Raw genomic sequence first — 20,578 nt, 5'->3', positions numbered from 1 at the left:
TTTATACTGTCTCTGAATGAAAAGCAACTGTAGGAAACACCAGAAGTCAGGAATTGTTTCTTTTATCTGAGAGAGAAGAAATAGGAAGGTCACTTGGAAGTAGCTGTGATTTAGAAAGGAAGTGAAAGCAGGGCCATAGGGAGTAGAAGAGATGAATTCTAGTGGGAGGAAGGTTGAAGGAAAATTCCTGAAAATGGCAAAGTGACAGAGAAGAATCTGGTGTATCCTTGAATGGTACGCCTTCAGCAGTGGAGAGGGTCAGTTTGGGTGGACGGCAGAGGAGGGCGTGAGGGTGCCAGGCAAATGACTAAGATGAGCCTGCAATGTCTGGAGCTGTTTGGAGAAGGACTTGACAGGGTTTGTGTGGTGGCGCTCCAGGTTGAGGGCAAGGACCCAGGTTCAAGCCCCCCAGTTCCACCTGCAGGGGGCTGCAGGTGTTTCTCTCTACCTCTCTATGTTCCCCTTCCCTCTCAGCTTCTCTCTGTCTCTATCAAAAATAAAGGAAGAAAAGAAGAAAGAAAAGAGAGGGAGAAATCTAAGAGAATTAAATGTTAGTGAACCAATTTATTTTAGTGAAGTTGCAAGCATACTCCATCTGCCCGTTATCAAAGCAAGGAAAATATTCATGGAAAGAACGCATCTACTCTGACATGGAATTCTTGTTGCATTATATCAGCTACAGCTATAATTTGATATAAATACGCAGAATCTTGCCTGTGACAAAACTGACTCTGCCTTACTCCTTAGCTCCTTGAAATCAGTGAATATTCTCCTCTAGTCCTTTCCTGCCTATATAAAAACAAAATCTGAAATTGAAATGAGAAGTTAAGATTGCAAACTGAGCTAATTGTACATTAATTGTTCACATTGCAAACGGAGCTGATTGTTACCACGCTGTAAGCTGTTTATCTAGGACAGAAGGAAAAGGCTAGACGTTGACAGAGCACAGAAACCATATGTAGACACTAAAGAGAGAGCAAACGCGTGGATCAATGACAGGCCCAAAATGTACCTGACAAGAAATTGTCAAGTCATGTTTGTGAATAGATCAAGAGGAGTCTGGATCTCAAAAAACTCATTTTGAGAACAGGAAAAATAGCTCACCAAGATAGTGTGCTTGCTTTGCAACTGTGTGAGTCAGGTTCGTTTTTTTTTAAAAAAATATTTACTTATTTAATTTATTCCCTTTTTGTTGCCCTTGTTTTATTGTTGTAGTTGTTGATGTCATAATTGTTGGATAGTACAGAGAGAAATGGAGAGAGGAAGGGAAGACAGAGAGGAGGAGAGAAAGATAGACACCTGCAGACCTGCTTCACTGCTTGTGAAGCAACTCCCTTGCAGGTGGGGAGCTGGGGGCTTGAACCCAGATCCTTTTGCCAGTCCTTGCACTTTGTGCCACGTGTGCTTAACCCGCTGCACTACCACCCGACTCCCAGGTTCAATTTTTACCCCCAGTCTACTGGAGAAAGCTTCAGTGCTGTTAGCTTTCTGTCTGTGTTTGTCTCTGTTTCCGTGACAATGAAAACAGTCACTTTGAACAGTCAGTCTCTCTGTTTCTGTCTCTAACACGTACACACATCTTGTTACCATTTTCAGTTAATATAGCTACTACACCTATAATTGACAGTTTTCCTATTGACTGACTAAGCAGTCCCTCCCTAATAAAGAATGAAATAAGTAGGGGAATGGCTAGTCTATCTACAGAAAATAAGAGTCACTTATCTGGCTTCTCCAAGATTCCCTGACAGTGATTATTTCCCGCCATGGGAACCTGCTAGCACAGTGGGTAGGTGCTAGAGACATGAAGAGGCTTGTGCAGGCATCCATGGCCTCCACCCACTGGGGGATCTCCTTTCCTCTGTTGGGTCCCTGGAAGGAAAGCAACTGCTGAAGAGAGTAAAAACCAAAGTGAAAGACAAATGTAGACCTTGGAATTATTTTCCAGAGCACTGAAAGGAGATATTTTCAGCAAGAAGACCAAATGATGGGGTTTAGGTGGGTTTTCTTTATAGGTGTTACCTACTTATTTATTTTTGAAGAATATATTTATTTATTCATGAGAAAGATAGGAGGAGACAGAGAGAGAACCAGACATCACTCTGGTACATATGCTGCTGGGGATTGAACTCAGGACCTCATGCTTGAGAGTCCAGTGCTTTATCTACTACACCACCTCCCAGACCACTATAGGTGTTTTTTTTTTCTTTTTAAAATTTTTTATTTATAAAAAGGAAACACTGACCATTGACTAAACCATAGCATAAGAGGGGTATAACTCCATACAATTCCCACCCATCTCTATATCCCATCCCATCCCCTGATAGCTTTCTTATTCTTTATCCCTCTGGGAGTATGGACCCAAGGTCATTGTGGGATGCAGAAGGTTGAAGGTCTGGCTTCTGTAATTGCTTCCCTGCTAAACATGCGTGTTGACAGGTCGATCCATACTCCCAGCCTGCCCCTCTCTTTCCCCAGTGGGGCAGGGTTCTGGGGTTTCAGAGCTCTAGGACACATTGGTAGGGTTGTCTGTCCAGGGAAGTCTGGTCAGCATCATGCTAGCATCTGGAACCTGATGGCTAAAAAGAGAGTTAACGTACAAAGCCAAACAAATTGTTGACCAATCATGGACCTAAATGCTAGAATAGTGCAGGTGAAGAGTTGGGGGGGGTCTCCATTGTGTAGATAGCTAGTAGGCATATTTTAGTTATATCCCAAAGGGCCTGTGGCTATACTAGTTTTTTTTCTTTTTCTTTTTTCCCCTGAGCCTAAAATCTGATATACAGGTGGATCCAAGTTATTTTCTGGGGAGAAGATGTCATGGCTGGAAAAAGGACCAGGAAGCTGGATCAGGAAGAGAGTAGCTCCCTATTTTGGGAAAGGGGTATAAATATTGTTGACTGTAAACCCCATTGATTTGATGTGATCTGAGGCCCATATTCAGCTTAGGAGCCTGTGTGACCTCTGCATCCCTGTAGATCTGAGCTCACATTCTGTGGTCGTGAGTAGGAACATTCCAAGCTGCCCCAATATCAACCCATCTTCCTCAGGTATAGGATAGAGTATGTTGTCCATCCTCCCTTTGGAGGATGGAACATTCTCTACCATTATTGATCCAAGCTGAAGGCAAGGTCCCATGGGGGGCCCACCAAGGGGCCTATTGTGTTGTTTCTGATAGAAATGACTGGTAACAATGGAGAAAGGGATTTATTTGAGGTCTAGGCCCATCATGTCTGTTTGGGAATCTCAGGACTCCCTGATTAGGGCCCCAGCTAATGGGGTGGCCTGATAGTGATTAAAGAGTCATCATTAAAGTCTGCCAGTCTCTTGCCCTTATTCAGCTTTTGCAGTCCTTGCTTTGCTAAGGGTAGCTTTGGAGTGAGTGAGAGAATTGTAATAGGAAGTAGGTGAGGAGGGTATCTAAGTCTAAGTAGACACTATTTCATTATGAACTTTATACTGACTCACTGTAGACTATTGTGTACTTTTGCTTTCAGGTATATATTTTGCCCTAACTTATGGATACATGTGAACATATGCTCTATCTCATGGGACCTGGTCTATATCTAGTTATTGGGACTTTATTAGGAAGTGAACTTCCTTAAATGGGATTAGAGAATCCTATTAAAGGAAAGGTCTCACCTGAGTAATGAGGGTGAAGGGTTGACATTCCATGCCTGACATCTCTGGACACAGTCTGAAGTGAAGCATGCTGAGGTGGTACTCATTGCGTTGATTAGGTTGGGGTCAGCGGATGCAATATCATTTGGTATGAATTGAGAGAAGCATGCAGGAGAGTGAGCCCCACCCTAGAGATTCCAGGACTGGGGAAATATAGGCTCTATAGAGGAAGCAGAAGGTTCCTGCTATCTTAGGGTTTAAAAAGACAATAGTTATTGCTATAATCACATTATTTGGCAATTGAGTTAACTTTGAAATATCCCCTTGTTAGAATTTGCTGTATAATACACAACATCATTGACATTATTTGTATATAGCTGTGCCACCAGTTGCTTCTGTTCTCCCTGGTCTAAGCTTTTAAGAGAGTCAACATATCAAAGACTCAGCCTATGTATTAAAAACGTTCAGTCTGTGCTTTAAAAAGTTTGAGACATTCAATCAAATTTTCCCCTCATATTAATTAGTGATTTATATGACTACAAATTAATAGGAGTGTACATAAACACCATTCCCACCACCAAAAGACTGTGTCCCATCCCATTCCCCCTCCCCCACCCCCACCCTATGAAGCGGAACATCCACCCTCACCCTCGCCCTCCACCCAGGGTTTTCACTTTGTGCTCTACTCCAATACAGGTGTTTTTAAAATGTAAAGATGTTCCACTGCTTCCATACCACATTAACACACATCTGGGGGGGGCCCCCGGTCACTGTTCATGGTGGTATTGAAGCTGAGCAGTGAAAGAACCCAGTGAGATTCTCAGAGGTCCTTAATATCAGACTGAAGAGAGGGTCTCCCACGTGTCCAACACTAAGAGATGCATGTAAATGTTCACTATTGGACTCTATTTTCAGGGTAGGTAGTTAAATTCGGAGTCTAGCACCTGATTCCCATGAAGGAATCTTGATCACTGTTGGTATCTAGCACCAGTGGCCCTGGGTTGTGCCTGGCTTGGACAAAGATGCATGTGAGCTCTGCTCAGGCTGTAGGTGACTCGTTTTGGTGAGGGAACCTACCTTGTGGAGGGTACTGATACCTGATTCCAAGCTACTGACTGAAGCGGCACCAGGGCTGCAAGGAAAGACAGCTGGTAGGCATCTCAATAGAGCAGAAAATTACCCTTGCCCGTCTGAGCACAGATGTATGTTGGACATCCAAAGGAGAGATTGTTAAGCAATTTCTCACATCTTTAATTATATCTCAATTTCATTGACATGAAAGTTGGGTGGTATTGCTACCCAGTAGAGCTTAGTCCTTAATTTGCAGTGTAATAAGGACAGAATTATTCCTGAGAGTGACTAAGTATCATGCCTGAATCGTAATTTGTAGAATTGCTTAGAAAAAGAATCCTTTTTTTTTTTGGAATTCATTTTTACTGGAGGGAAATAATTTTGTGAAAGGACCTTTCAAATCAGAAAACAAGAGTGATACCACTACCTTTATGACTAACACCATGGTTGTTTTTATACTGGCGACCTTAAATTTATTGTTATTTTATCTAAACCATGCTCCTTAAAGTTATTTTCACTTTTCTTTTTTTACGGATTTTATTAATTACATATATGTGAGAGAAAGGGAATAGGAAGGAGGGAGAGAGAGGAGAGAGAACCAGAGCATCACTCTGGTGGTGTATGTGGTGCCTGGGATTAAAGCAGGAACTTAGGTCATGCAAATCCAACGCTTTACCAGTTGAACTGTTTCTCTAGCCACTTAAATTGTTTTTCAAACAAAATTTAATGTAGACACAGATAGTCACAAGGAGATTTAGGCAGCCTTGTTTATGTTCTCCTAGTCTGGGCTTTCTTCCTGCAAAACAGGGAGCAGAGTGCTTGTCTAGAATTCTCTAGTTGGAATAGTATATTCTTAAAGAGCTCTAATCAGAGGCCAGGTGGTGGCACACCTGGTTGAACACACATGTTACAGTGCACAAGGACCCAGGTTTGAGCCCCCAATCCCCACCTGCAGGGGAAAAGCTTTGCAAGTGGTGAAACAGTGCTGCAGGTGTCTCTCTTTCTCTTCCTCTCTATCACCACCTTTCCTCTCCATTTCTGGCTGTCTCTATCCAGTAAATAAAATAAAGATAATATGTATATATATATATATATATATATATATATATATATATATATATATATATATATATTAAAAGAGCTCTAATCAAACATTATGTTAGGGGCCAGGTGGTGGCACACCTGGTTGAGCACACATGTTACAGTGTGCAGGGACCTGGGTTCAGAGCCCCCCAGTCCCTACCTGCAGGGGGAAATCTTTGCATGTGGTGAGTGAAGCAATCTATCTGCAGATGTCTCTCTGTCTCTGTCTCTCTCTGCCTCCCCCTACCCTCTTGATTTTTGGCTGTCTCTATCCAATAAATAAAGATAATAAAAAAATAAAAATAACATTATGTTAGAGATGGTGTGTATTCAAGTATGAGCTATACATTTCCATCATTTGTGGGCCTGATCTTTTTTTCACGGCTTCTCATTTTCCAGATACCCTACTCAACCCTGTCGCTTTGGAAAACTCCTCTTGCTTTTGCCAACTTTACGATCTATTAGCCCTTCGACCATAGAAGAAGTGTTTTTCAAAAAAACCATTGGCAACGTCCCAATTACAAGACTGCTGTCAGACATGTACAAATCCAGTGATATCTAAGTTCTCCAAGTCCCCACCTTTCAGGATGGGACAGTACCAGATGAATTCCTACCCTTGAAGAACATGCCTCAACTAACAATCCCTTCAGGAAGCATAAAGCTGAGAATGTGTGGCCTTCAGGAAAAAAAAAAAAAAAGGACACAAAACAGTTCCAGTAGCTTTGATCTGCTGCCTCAACCAGGGTGGGGTGGTCTGGGAGGAAGAAAGGAGATACAGAACAGCCTGAGCTGAGAGACCTCACTGCCCATAAGCCCTGGGAGAGGCCTGAGTTGGGAGTCATCACCACAGAAATGATATTCTGCCTCTTTTTTTTTTTTTTTGGCCATTCTGCCTCTTACCTGAAGATCAGGCTGATCTACCAGAAGCTGGACACCAGTAGAGTCTGCTTTTCCTTTCTAGCATATAAAGTTGGGTAAGCAAATACAGCTCTGTGTATGACATCATGCAACATCCTTCAGAACTATCCTATGTCAGAGAATTTCTTTTAAAAGCAATGGTTTTAAAATCAAAGGTTCTGTCAACAGTTTCCCTTCTGTTGTAATACATTTGTGACGTGGCCTTCAGAACTGAGTTGACAAGTGAAAGGTAGCTTATGCCATGAGACCTGCTTTTTCTCTTCTTTTTCTCTTCTTTCCTTTCCTTTCATATACATTTATATGTATGTATATATCCCATAGGCCAGGCAACCTTGTCAGCGGAATGGGTGGGTGGAAAGGAGATTCTCACCAGGATTCAGGTTGGATAACATCTCCAAAATAGAAGAGCTTTCTGAAAAGAATGCAGGAGAGAATGAATCAAAATACAAAACAGCAAAACCAAATAACACAGAGATGAGTGAGTCAGGCAGGTTGCTGTCCTGTTACCACAGTGCTGAAACCAAAGGCAGTGAGGGCCCAAGCTCAGTTTTCCAGCAAGTCCCACCAGACAGAAATGAATACAGACAAGACGTCTGAAGGAACTTCAAGGGGGTGAAATGCTAAAAAAAAAAAAAAAAAAAAAAAAAGTTCTTGACTGACCGACCCATTGCTAACAGCCCGAGACTCTTAATGCCTTTCAGAAAAATGGTTTCTAGTAAAGCTTTGAACACACACACACACACACTCACAGTGTCACACTATAAGCTGCTCCTTTGGTATGAATCTATACTTAACGGAAATGTAGAAACAAACATTTAAAAAGAATAGCTGCTGTCCTTTTCACATGTTGATTTATTAGGTACTAGCCCTGAGGAAAACGTCAGCACTTGGACTATCCTAGGATGAGTAAAACTTTTCTTGTACAAAGTGAATTAACTGATTTGTGAAGTTAAAAGGTTGTACTCATTGTATTTACAAAGAATAAAAATATATTGGATTTAAATGCACTTGGCCTGATTTCTTAGCCTTCCTCCCTGGCCAGTTCTGAAGGTGGCAACAGCTGCTGGTATGGAAACTGAAGCCCCCAGCACCCCCCAGGACGCCCCAGCACCCCCCAGCACCCCCCAGCACCCCCCAGCCTGAAGAATTGAACTACAAAAGCAATTTCCTTTTTTTTTTTTTTTACAGTGAATCCCATTTGTAGAATGATGGATAAAGAAATAAAACATGCAATTCCTTTCTCTGCCACTCTCAAATGTAATTGCATTTGTTAGAAAAATTGCTGTGGGAGGAAGAAAGAGGTCGATTAACAGCGTCTTCATTCACTCACTCCTGTTTCTAACTCTCTTGCCAACATTTCAGTCCTGACCAGGAACTTGAAAATTATTTAATGACTAAAGACGTAAAGTGTGAAGAACTCTGCTGGGGAGTAAGCTATGGATGGGCCAGTAGCAAAAGCTGATGCTCCCAGCAAACCTCAGAGCACTGGACCCGCGGCTGGAAGTCAGTGGTGAGAAGTGGAGGAACCTGAGCTCAAGGACATTCTGGAGTTATCTGAGGCAGCAGGGCTGGCTCGAGCTGTCAGCTGAGCTTAAAGAAAAGAAAGCTGGGGCTGAGAGGTGGCACACCTGGCTGAACGCACACGTTACAATGCAAGGACCCAGGTTCAAGTCCCCAGTCTACACCTGCAGGAGAAAAGCTTCATTAAGTGGTGAAGCAGGGCTGCAGGTGTCTTTCTGTCTGTCTCCCTATCTCCCCCTCCCCTCTCTATTTCTGGCTATCTTTATCCAATAAAAAAAATTAAAAGGGGGAGGGGGCTTGAAAAGAAAAGAAAAACAGAAATGTTTCTAGCACAGTCATTCCAATTCAGTGATGAAAATCCTGCCAACAGAAACCAGAAGCATTGTAGTATAGACAGTGTCACAGTACTGAAACTGAATGAGCTAGAGCCAGTGTTTCTACACAGTTCAGTCTGAAATACACTGGTGGGGCAAGTGGGAAGTAAAGCATAAAGAATACCTTCTGCTTGACATTTATATAAAATGAAACCAGGGCTGGGCAGTGGCACACCTGATTGAGTACACATATCACAATGGGTGAGGACGCCAGTTCAAGCCCCAGTCCCCAACTGCAGGGGGAAGCAGTTCTGTAGGTGTCTGTCTCCATCTCTGTCTGTCTCTCTCTCTCCTCTCTCTCGCTGTATACACACACATATATATACACTCTTTCTCAATTTCTCTCTCTTCTGTCAAGTAACTGAATAAATAAATAAATATTTTAAAAGTAAGTGCATACAATAAAATGAAATAAAATAAAACAACTGGAGGCTTGGCGATGTCTTACCGGCAGGGCGTGGACCTGACCGAGCACAAGGACCCAGGTATGAGTCCCCAGCTGACACACAGAAACACCTACTCTGGGGAAGTACAGTGGTGCCGTAGTGTCCTGTTTTCTTACTGTCTCTCTTTTACCTCTAAGCAAACAAATAATAGAAATTCCTGTGGGAATGAAGGAATCATGTTTATTTATAAGAAAGACAGTATAGGAGGAGAGAGAGAAAGAACCAGACACCACTCTGGTACATGTGCTGCCAGGGATTGAACTCAGGACTTCATGCTTGAGAATCCAATGCTTTATCCACGGTGCCACCTCCCGGAACATGAACAAAATTCTTTATGGGGTGCAGAAGGTATTCCAGCTTCTGTAATTTCTTCTTCACAGAACATGGGTGATGGCATGTGGATCCATACCCCAGCCTGTTTCTATCTTCCCCTAGTGGGGCAGGGCTCTGGAGAGGAGAGGTGCTGGGACACATTGGTGAAGACATCTGCCCAGGGCAGCCAGGATGGAATCATAGTAGCATCTGAAACTTGGTGGCTGAAAGATGGTGAGATATTAAGCAGGACAAGTGGCTTAATAAACAGGAACCAGAAAGTAAAAATAAAGCAGATAAGAATAGGGACTTCAGGGTGGAAAGAAGCTAGGAAGTCGATTTTAGGTATGTTCCTAGGGGCCCATGACTTTAGTAATTTTTATTTATTTATTTTAGTTATCATTATTTATTGGATAGAGACAGCCATAAATCAAGAGGGTAGGAAGAGACAGGGAAAGAGAGACACCTGCAGCTCTGCTTCACGAAATGTGAAGCTTTCCTCCTGCCTGTGGGGCCTTGTGTGTTGTAACATGTGCGCTCAACCAGGTGCACCACCATCCGACCCCAGTTTAGTAATTTTTGCTTAAGCTTTATAGCTAACATGCAGATGACCTAAAAATACTGTCTGAGAAGATGGTGTCAGAGTTGAGAATAGGGCTAGAAAGCTAGATTATGGCCGAAAGTAGCTCACAAACTTGAATAAGATATATAAATGGAATTAACTGCTTATCCCATCAACCTGATACAGGGCCCATATCTATTCATATTTAGCACAGGAGCCTGAGTCCCTGTCAGTCTGAGCTGACAGTCCCTGGTCACAGTTAGGAACATCCTAGGCTGCACTCACTTCAGGACCCATCTTCCTCCAGTGGTATAGTAGGCTGACCCCGCAGGAACAGCCCCTAAAAGGAGTAAGTTTCCCACAGCACATGATTTTCTGTGGAATTGTCTTTGGGGCATCTCTGTCATTACACCCAACAATCAAACCTGGCTGTCAATGTTTGAAAAAGTCCAGAATTGGCCTAAGGAGACAGCATAATGGTTATGCAAAAAGACTCTCATGTCTGAAGCTCTGAGGTCCTAGACTCAATTCCCAGCACCACCATAAGCCAAATCTGAGCAGTGTTATGGTCTTCGTCTCTCTGTCTCTCTCTCATTCTCTTTCTCTCTCTCCCCCTCTAACCTCCCTCATTAAAATGATATACATCAAGCCCCCCACTTCCCACCTGCAGGGGAGTCACTTCACAGGCAGTGAAGCAAGTCTGCAGGTGTCTTTTCTCTCCTCCTCTCTGTCTTCCCTCCTGTCTCCACTTCTCTCTGTCCTATCCAACAATGACAACATCAGTAACAACAACTTTAATAACTACAACAATAAAACAACAAAGGCAACAAAAGGGAATAAATAAATAAATATTTTTAAATCCCCAGAGACCCACCCTACTAGGGAAAGAGAGAGGCAGACTGGGAGCATGGACAGACCAGTCAACGCCCATGTTCAGCGGGGAAGCAATTACAGAAGCCAGACCTTCTACCTTCTGCAACCCACAATGATCCTGGGTCCATGCTCCCAGAGGGATAGAGAATGGGAAAGCTATCAGGGGAGGGGATGGGTTAAGGAGATTGGGTGGTGGGAATTGTGTGGAGTTGTACCCCTCCTACCTTATGGTTTTGTTCATTAATCCTTTCTTAAATAAAAAATTAAAAATAAAAAAATAAAAAATGATATAAATAAAAGATATTTGAAAAAGAAACAAAAAGTTCAGAATTTAAAAACTCAGTGGGGCCCCAGGGAGAAAGCATAGTTGTCATGCAAAGGATTTTTATGGCAAAGCCCCAGGTTTAGTCCATGGCACCTCCATATTCAGCCAGAGCTGAGGAGTGCTCTGGTACAAATTAGTTCATTCATTAATTAAAACCCAGTAGTTGTCTCCTTTGAGATTTTGAGATCTTTGTAGGAAACGGCCTGGGTTCTTCAATAATGTCACTGCTTGCCTAGACTCTTTAAAAAATATTTAATTATTTATTCCCTTTGGTTGCCCCTGTTATTTTTCATTGTTGTAGTTATTATTGATGTCGTTGTTGTTGGATAGCACAGAGAGAAATGGAGAGAGGAGGGGAAAACAGAGAAGGAGAGAGAAAGATAGACACCTGCAGACCTGCTTCACCGCCTGTGAAGCGACTCCCCGCATAAAAGTCTTTTGCACTACCTTTATACTATCAGCTCTTGATCCCATTCCCAGTCTTCAATTTGATAGTACCAAAGAATGACTAAATGCAATTCAACACAAATGAAGAGCCCTAATTGTCATACATACTTTTTTTTTTTTTTTTTGAAAAGAGACTTTCTCAGATTTAGAAAAACACTTGTCAAGGAAGAAGCACCAGAGAGAGCCTGGCCTTTGACTTCAGAAATTATTTGTCTGGATACATCCAAGTTCATGTGTTAGAAACACATCCATTGAATCTGTACATTCAAAAATCACTGTGATGACTCCCCCATACCAATCTTAGGAGTGAGCAGGGGCCTAGAAGTGGTGCAGTAGTTAAAACATCGGATTCTCAAACATGAGCTCACATCAATTCCCAGCATCACTTGTGCCAGAGTGACGCTCTGATTCTCTTCTTATTCTATCAGTAATCAGTAAGTGGACAATCAAATAAATAAATCTATCTTCAAAAAAAAAATCTGGGAGTCGGGCGGTAGCGCAGAGGGTTAAGCGCACGTGGCGCGAAGCACAAGGACCTGCGGAAAGATCCAGGTTTGAGGCCCTGGCTCCCCACCTGCAGGGGAGTCGCTTCACAAGTGGTGAAGCAGGTCTGCAGGTGTCTATCCTTCTCTCCCCCTCCCTGTCTTCCCCTCCTCTTTCCATTTCTCTCTGTCCTATCTAACAATGACTACATCAATAACAACAATAATAATAACTACAACAATAAAACAACCAGGGTAACAAAAGGGAATAAATAAATATATATATATATAAAGAAGATTAAAAAAAGAGACTTTTTTTTCCTCCAGGGTTATTGCTGGGCTCGGTGCCTGCACCACAAATCCACCACTCCTGGAGGCCATTTTTCCCCCTTTTGTTGTCCTTGTTGTTGTAGCCTCGTTGTAGTTATTATTATTGCCATTGTTGATGTTGTTCGTTGTTGGATAGGACAGAGAGAAGTGGAGAGAGGAGGGGAAGACAGAGAGGGGGAGAGAAAGACAGACACCTGCAGACTTGCCTCATCGCCTATGAAGTGACTCCTCTGCAGGTGGGGAGCCAGGGGCTCCAACCGGGATCCTCATGCTGGTCCTTGCACTTTGCACCACATGCACTTAATCCGCTGCGCCACCACCCGATCCCCAAAAAGAGACTTTTATGTCTAAGGCCCTCAGGTCCCAGATTCAATCCACCGTAAACCAGAGCTGATCAGTGCTCTGGTCTCTCTCCCTCTTTCAAATGAATAAAAAAAAAAATTTTAAATACATGTGTATTTTAAAAATATTTTTAATTTTTTAAATATCTTTATTTATTTATTGGATAGAGATGGTCAGAAATCAAGAGGGAAGGAAGGGATAGAGAGGGTGAGAGACAGACCTCTGCAGCCCTGCTTCACCACTCGTAAAGCTTTCCCCCTGCAGGTGGGGACTGGGGGCTTGAACCCGGGTCCTTGTGCACTGTAACATGTGCACTCAACCAGGTGTGCCACCACCTGGCCCCAAATACATATATTTTTATTCATTTATTATCGGAGAGAAATTGAGAAGGGGTGAGGAGAGAGACAGAGAGACACCTGCAGCCCTGCTTCACCACTTGGGAAGCTTTCACCCAGCAGGTGGGGACCAGGGGCTTGAACCTGGGTCCTTGTGCTCTGTAATGTGAGTGCTTATCCAGGTGCGCCACCGCCTGGCCCCATGAAGCATTTTTTTAAAGGCACTGAATAAAGGATAGAGGAGATAGCATAATGGTTATGCAAAGAGACTTTCATGCCTAAGGTTCTAAAGTCACAAATTCTAACCCCAGCACACCACCATAAACCAGAATTGAGCAGTATTAAAAAAAAAAAAAAAGTAAAAGAAAAAGAGAAATTGAATAAAGACTCACAAATTACTTCATTCATAATTCATGTTCTTTTCAAGTTTTTTTTTAGTTTTGTTGTTGTTGCTGAGCCTTCACTGCTCGAAGGCAAGTTTTCAAGACAGAGACAGAGACAGATAGAGACAGAGACAGACAGAGATAGACAGAGATAGACCACCCTGCATGTTAGAGTTCTATGTAGCATGCTGGGAGCTCAAACCTGGGTCGTGTGTCTGGTTAAACAGGTGCCTTCCCAGGTGAGTCATCTCACTAACCCTCCATAGTTTAAGATTTTTTTTTTTTTTTTTTTTTACCAGAGCACTGCTCAGCCCTGGCTTATGGTGGTGCAGGGGTTTAAACCTGGGACTTTGGAGCCTCAGGCATGAGAGTCTCTTTGCATAACCATTATGCTATCTACCCCTGCCCAATTTAGGAATTTTAATCCAGTTTAGAAATCCAAGGACTAGGGAGCCAGGTGGTAGCACAGCGGGTTAAGCACACCAAGAGTAAAGGGCAAAAGCCCGCATAAGGATCCTGGTTCAAGCCCCCAACTCCCCACCTGAAGGGGGGTCACTTCCCAGGCGGTGAAGCAGGTCTGCAGGTGTCTGTCTTTCTCTCCCCCTCTGTCTTCCCCTCCTCTCTCCATTTCTCTCTGTCCTATTTAACAATGACAACAGCAATAACCACCACAACAACTACAACAATAAAACAACAAGGGCAACAAAAGGGAAGAATATACTTAGAAAGAGATCCAAGGACTGAAGCCATTGGTCAGAGAGCTACACAATGGCTACTGGCTATTTTGTTTCTTTTTTAAAATATTTATTTTATTTATTTATTCCCTTTTGTTGCCCTTGTTGTTTTATTGTTGTAGTTATTATTGTTGTTGTCATTGTTGGATAGGACAGAGAGAAATGGAGAGAGGGAGGGCAAGACAGAGAGGAGGAGAGAAAGATAGACACCTGCAGACCTGCTTCACCGCCTGTGAAGCGACTCCCCTGCAGGTGGGGAGCCGGGGTTCGAACCGGGATCCTTATGCCGGTCCTTGTGCTTTGCACCACCTGCGCTTAGCCCGCTGCACTACAGCCCGACTCCCGCTATTTTGTTTCTATAGAACTGGCAGCCCTCTACTTTTCTGCAAGCATATTCTTTGATTTTTTAAAATTTTATTTATTTTGCATAGAGACAGGGAGAAATTGAGAGAGAAGGCAGATAAAGAGAAGGGAGGAGGCCGGGTGGTGCCGCACCTGGTTAAGCGCACACATTAGAGTGCACAAGGACCTGGGTTCAAGCCCCTGACCCCCACCTGTATGGGGACAGTCTCACAAGTGCTGAAACAGTGCTGCTGGTGTCTCTCTGTCTCCCTCTCTCCTTTCCTCTTCCCTCACGATTTCTCTGTCTTTATCCAATAAATACATATAAATAAATAAAACTATATGGGGGGGAGAATACAGGTCCAAGAAGGATTCAGAGGACCTAGTGAGGGTTGTGTTGTTATATGGGAAACTGGGGAATGTTATGCATGTACAAACCATTGTACTTACTGTTGAATGTAAAACATTAATTCCCCAATTTAAAAAAATGAAATAAATAAAAAAACAATAAATAAACAAAACTATAAACAGAGGATCTTTAAAAGAGAGAGAGGAAAGGAGACAGAGAGACACTTGCAGCACTACTTCACCACTCATGAAGCTCCTACCACCCCACCCCCTACAGGTGGGGACCAGGGGTTTGAACTGGGGTCCCTGCACACCGTCACATGTGAGCTCTACCAGGTGCACTGCTGCTTGGCCCCAGTATATTATTCCCAGGTGTGGTTATCTCTCCTTGTGGTTCATTTGCTTTATCTCATTCTTTTTAATACCTGTCTAGTATTCCCTTTAATTGCTGGGCGATCATTTATTTAACTAATTTCTCCTGATGGACTTGCAGTTACCTGCTTGCGGTCTTCCATTTATACTAACTGAGCTGCAAAGACTCATCCTATCTACACATTTGTGTATTTTTGTAGAATAAATTCTGTGGAGTAAATTCTTCAGTGACATTTCTGGGTCAAAGATCACATGCATTTTTAATTTCAATGCATGTCGCCAAATGGTTTTCAAAAAGGATTGTATCAATTTGCACTCCTGCCAAGAGGGTAAGAGAGGGCCCATTTCACTGCTCAGAATTTAAAAGTGCTTAATCAGACAAAGGCTTGATGAACACTTCAAAAACTGTTAGAAAAATAGAGAAATTGCATATGTTTCCGTTATGAACATGATCCTGTTACAATGCTCATTGGGCTAGCTAAGTCAGTCTCACCCACACCTGTTGTTAGAACCTGGTTCCCTGCCCCCCCCCCGCCCCTCCCCACCCCCCTTCCCAAATGTTCCGGTCCAGGCCACCTCTGTGAACTTTTGCAAATATCGATGTCACCAGGAAGATGGAGAGAAAGCAGCAAAGTGAAAAATGAAGAAGCAGCTTGACAGACTCTTTTCAAAAATTATTTATTTCCTTTGTTGCCCTTGTTTTATTGTTGTAGTTGTTATTGTTGTTGTTATTGATGCGTCGTTGTTGGATAGGACAGAGAGAAATGGAGAGAGGAGGGGAAGACAGAGAGGGAGAGAGAGACAGACACCTGCAGACCTGCTTCACCACCTGTGAAGCGGCGCCCGCCCCGCCCAGGTGGGGAGGTGGAGGGCTCAAACCCGGATCCTCACGCCTGTCCTTGCGCTTCGTGCCACATGAGCTTAATTAACCCTCTGTGCTACCACCCGACCCCCAACAGACACTTTATGTTGCTACGGTGCTGCTTTCAGAACTTCAGGCCACTCATTTTGCAATCGTACTTTTATAAGCATTTATGGAAACTGAGGAAAAATAGAGAGAGACAGAGAAACCACAGCACCCAAGTGCCTTCAACGTAGTAGGGGCCGGCTTTGAACTTGAGCCACACACAAGGCAAAGCAACACACTACCCAAGTGAACTATTTCACCACCCCTGTTTATGGAAGTTGAAAACCAACAACTCTCTTTCAGTGAAAACTAACCCCATACCTTCGTCCTAAGTGACTAATGGTTTCTTTATGTAGTCGAGTATTTCAAATCTTTGTTTTTGAACCTCACTTTGGAGCAATTATGTGACTTTTTTTTTCTTTTGAAATTGCTGTCCTCAATACAACTGTTAGGGAGGGTCCCACACACCCTTCTTTTTCCTTTCTTTATAGCTCTCCCTCCCTTCCTTCTTTTATTTTTAACCAGGGCACTGCTCAGCTCTGGTTTATGGTAGTGTGAGGATTGAACCTGGGACTCTGGAGCCTCAGGCATGAGAGTTTATTGGCATAATTATTGTGCTATTTACCCCCACCCCTTCTTTGCTTTTTCTTTTTGGTTTATTTATTCATGAGAGTGGGGCAGAGTAGGAGGGTCAGATCACCGCTCTGGCATACGCAATGCTGAGACTTGAACTCAGGGCCTCATGCTTGAAAGTTCAATGCCAAGCGCAAGGACCGGTATAAGGATCCCGGTTCGAGCCCCCGGCTCCCCACCTGCAGGGGGGGGATCTATTCACAGGCGGTGAAGCAGGTCTGCCGGTGTCTATCTCTCTCTCCCCCTGTCTTCCCCTCCTCTCTCCGTTTCTCTCTGTCCTATTCAACAACGATATCAATAACTACAACAATAAAACAAGGACAACAAAAGGGAATAAATAAATATAAAAAATAAATAAATAAATAAAGAGAGAGAAAGAAAGTTCAATGCCTTATTCACTGTGCCACTTCCTGGGCCACTAGGGAAGATCCTGGAGTGCACGGCTGCCTGCTGAGCAATTGCTCAACAATGTGCAGCAGAAGAAACCAAGACAGACCCCACCAATCGGGCCCAATTCTCCACAGCTATGAACCGAGAATGGCTCCCAGGTCCAGTCCCGCCCGGTGTTGTCTGGGGCATCTTCTTCACTCTGACCACGTGGCCTGGGAGGTGGACTCTCAAACATGAGGTCTGAGTGCTGTCCTCAGCATCACATGTGCAGGAATGCTGCTCTAGTTCTCCCACTCCACTCATTAATAAACACATTTTAAAAGAAAGCCCAACATTTATTCAAAGGACAGTCAAACACCAATGCAAAGGGACATATACACCCCTATGTTCATAGCTGCATTATTCACAACAGCCAAAGAATGCAAGCAGCCTAAATGCCCATCAGCAGAAGACTGGCCAGAGGAGTTATGGGACATATATTCCATGCATGAAATACTACTCTGTAATCAAAAAGATGGCATTGTGTCCTTTGGGACAAAACAGATGGAAGTAGAGATGATTATGCTTAGCAAAGTAAATAAATAGATGAAAAACAGCTACCAGATAGTTTCACTTATCTGCAGAATCTAGATGTTGTAAATGACATCAATTACAGTTATTTGTCAAGGCAAAAGTTGAAGCAAGTCGCTTCGTCTTTTGCAAAAATGGCATACAGCCAACAGCGGCCATTCAGGCAGCTGTGCTCCGCACCTCCTCCTCCCGTCTTTTATACCTGACGCAGAACTGTCTCCTCCTCCCCTGGGCTGGGCTTCAGAGCTCACAGTCTTCCCGTTGTCTAAATAAGGAAAGGAAGAAAGTCTGAGGTTCTCTACTGGAAGATTAGCAAACACTGCAAGTAACTATTATCTGACAGAGAATACAGAGAATACAGAACTACCGACCACTATTGTTATAGATAACACTTTATATATAAAAAAACAATTGTTATATTCATGTTCCTTTGAAGAGAAGACCTAGCCATCTCTTACAAAGAGAACTGATAGGTATGCAATAGCAATAAATAAATAAACAAACAAGAAAACTGCTCCTAAGACCTGTGAGAACTATGGTGGTTATTTCTGGTAGGTGGGAGCAAGGAGACACAGAACTTCGATGGTGGGTGAACGCTGTGATCTTACAACTTTGTAACCCGCTACTAGTCACAGCTAAAAAATTGGGGAAAGAGAAGAAAGGACTAAAGGAAGAAAGAAAGAAAGAAAGAAAGAAAGAAAGAAAGGGAGAAAGGGAGAAAGGAAGGAAGAAAGAAACCAAAAAAGAAAGAAAGAAAGAGAGAAAGAAAGAAAGAAAGAAAGGGGGTGGGGGTAGACAGCATAATGGTTATGCCAAGAGACTGTCATGCCTGAGGCTCCAAAGTCTCAGGTTCAGTCCCTTGTACCACCATAAGCCAGAGCTGAGCAGTGCTCTGGTAAAAAAAAGAAAAAGGAAGAAAGAAAGAAAGAAAGAAAGAAAGAAAGAAAGAAAGAAAGAAAGAAAGAAAGAAAGAGAGAAAGAAAGAAAGAAAGGAAGGAAGGAAGGAAGGAAGGAAGGAAGGAAGGAAGGAAGGAAGGAAGAAAGAAAGAAGAAAACCTGAAAGGGCTGGGCAGACAGCATAATGGTTATGCAAATGACTGAGGTAATGAGGTCCCAGTACTCATGAGCCAAAGTTGAGCAGTAGTCTGGAAAAAAATAAATAAGTGAGTACCTGAAAAAAGAGTCAGAGTGAAGAAGCTGGGTTTCTAGTTAAGACCAAAGTCACCTTAGCAAGTCTAGTAACCTCTCTCTTTCTGTGCGACTCTGTGTTTTCTTTCTTTTTTTTTTAATATTTATTTTATTTATTTATTCCCTTTTGTTGTTCTTGTTGTTTTATTGTTGTAGTTATTATTGTTGTTGTCGTTGTTGGATAGGACAGAGAAAAATGGAGAGAGGAGGGGAAGACAGAGAGGAGGAGAGAAAGATAGACACCTGCAGCCCTGCTTCACTGCCTGTGAAGCGACTCCCCTGCAGGTGGGGAGCCGGGGTTCGAACCGGGGTCCTTATGCCGGTCCTTGTGCTTTGCGCCACCTGCGCTTAACCCGCTGCACTACCGCCCGGCTCCTGACTCTGTGTTTTCAAGCAAATAAATGAACACAGGCTGCAGTGAAACCTGATTTCCCTTTGGTTTCCACCATTATTCTCTCCAAGTGGTTCCAGGGGCCACCGGAAGAGTCTCTCCTCACGGCAGAATAAGATGATGATGTGGGTTGAGGGTGGAATGGAGAAATGTGGGAATATACCCTTGTGACAACAAGACCCTGTAAAGCAACATTTCCTCTAGAATGTGGCACTGGAGTTGGGAAGGAAAAAGAAAGAATGAAGGAAAAGAAGAGAGCAAGTTTCCTTTGTAGAAAAGACTGCTAAGGCTACCTGCCCTGCCACTCAGGGAAGACTGGCCCTGCAGTGAGTGCAGCCTTCAGTGTCCCCAGCTGTGACTATGAACTGAGAGCTCAGACCCACAGGGACTCGGGGTTCCACAGGCTCCACTGCTATATATAAATATATATATGTGGGCCCGTGGCCAGCTGGATGGAGATAAATAGTAAATTTCATCTATAGAATTTTTTTCAAGAATGGCAGCTACTCTCTGCTCTAATCCAACTTTCTAGCCCTTTTCGCTACTCTGACACCATTTTCTCAGACTATATATATATATTTCATTTTATTTATAAAAAGGAAACACTGACAAAACCATAGGATAAGATGGGTGCAACTCCAGACAATTCCCACCACCACAACTCTATATCCCATCCCCTCCCCTGATAGCTTTCCTATTCTTTAACCCTCTGGGAGTATGGACCCAAGGTCATTGTCGATTGCAGAAGGTGGAAGGTCTGGCTTCTGTACTTGCTTCCCCGCTGAATATGGGTGTTGACAGGTCGATCCACACTCCCAGCCTGCCTCTCTCTTTCCCTAGTGGGACGGGGTTCTGGGGAATCAGAGCTCAGGACACATTGGTGGGGTTGTCTGTCCAGGGAAGTCTGGTTGGCATCCTGCTAGCATCTGGAACCTGGTGGCTGAAAAGAGAGCTAACATACAAAACCAAACAAGTTGTTGACTAATCATGAACCTAAAGGCTGGAGTAGTGCAGGTGAAGAGTCTCAGACAATATTTTTAGCCAACTCCATGCTGCCTATTAAACTCAAGCAAAAACTACCATAGTCACGGGCCCCTAGAAACATGCCTAAAATGGACTTCCGAGCTTTCTTCTCCTAAGATCCCTAATAACATCTGCTCTGTTCCTACTTTTTGCTTCCTGTTTGTTAACCATTTTGTCTCACTTTATGTCTGGCCACCTTCCAGACACCAAGTTGCAGACACTATCACGATTCCGTCCTGACTTCTCTGAGCAGATGTC

At 43.3% G+C, this 20,578-nt stretch overlaps 1 protein-coding gene across 1 annotated transcript in view; it reads left to right on the top strand.

Moving 5' to 3' along the window:
* Positions 1 to 7,697, top strand: part of NR2E1 (nuclear receptor subfamily 2 group E member 1) — a 29,648-nt gene extending 21,951 nt beyond the window's left edge. Inside the window, exon 9 of the mRNA XM_007535468.3 lies at positions 6,172 to 7,697. Within this exon, the coding sequence (XP_007535530.1) occupies positions 6,172 to 6,334 (163 nt within the window). The 3' untranslated portion in view covers positions 6,335 to 7,697. The remainder of the gene's footprint in view (positions 1 to 6,171) is intronic.
* The last annotated feature ends 12,881 nt before the right edge of the window (positions 7,698 to 20,578 follow it).

This window comes from Erinaceus europaeus, chromosome 4 (genome assembly GCF_950295315.1).
Source record: "Erinaceus europaeus chromosome 4, mEriEur2.1, whole genome shotgun sequence".
Lineage (NCBI taxonomy): Eukaryota > Metazoa > Chordata > Mammalia > Eulipotyphla > Erinaceidae > Erinaceus > Erinaceus europaeus.
The sequence above is the reverse complement of the archived record's forward strand: the minus strand, read 5'-3'. Positions and strand labels throughout refer to the sequence as shown.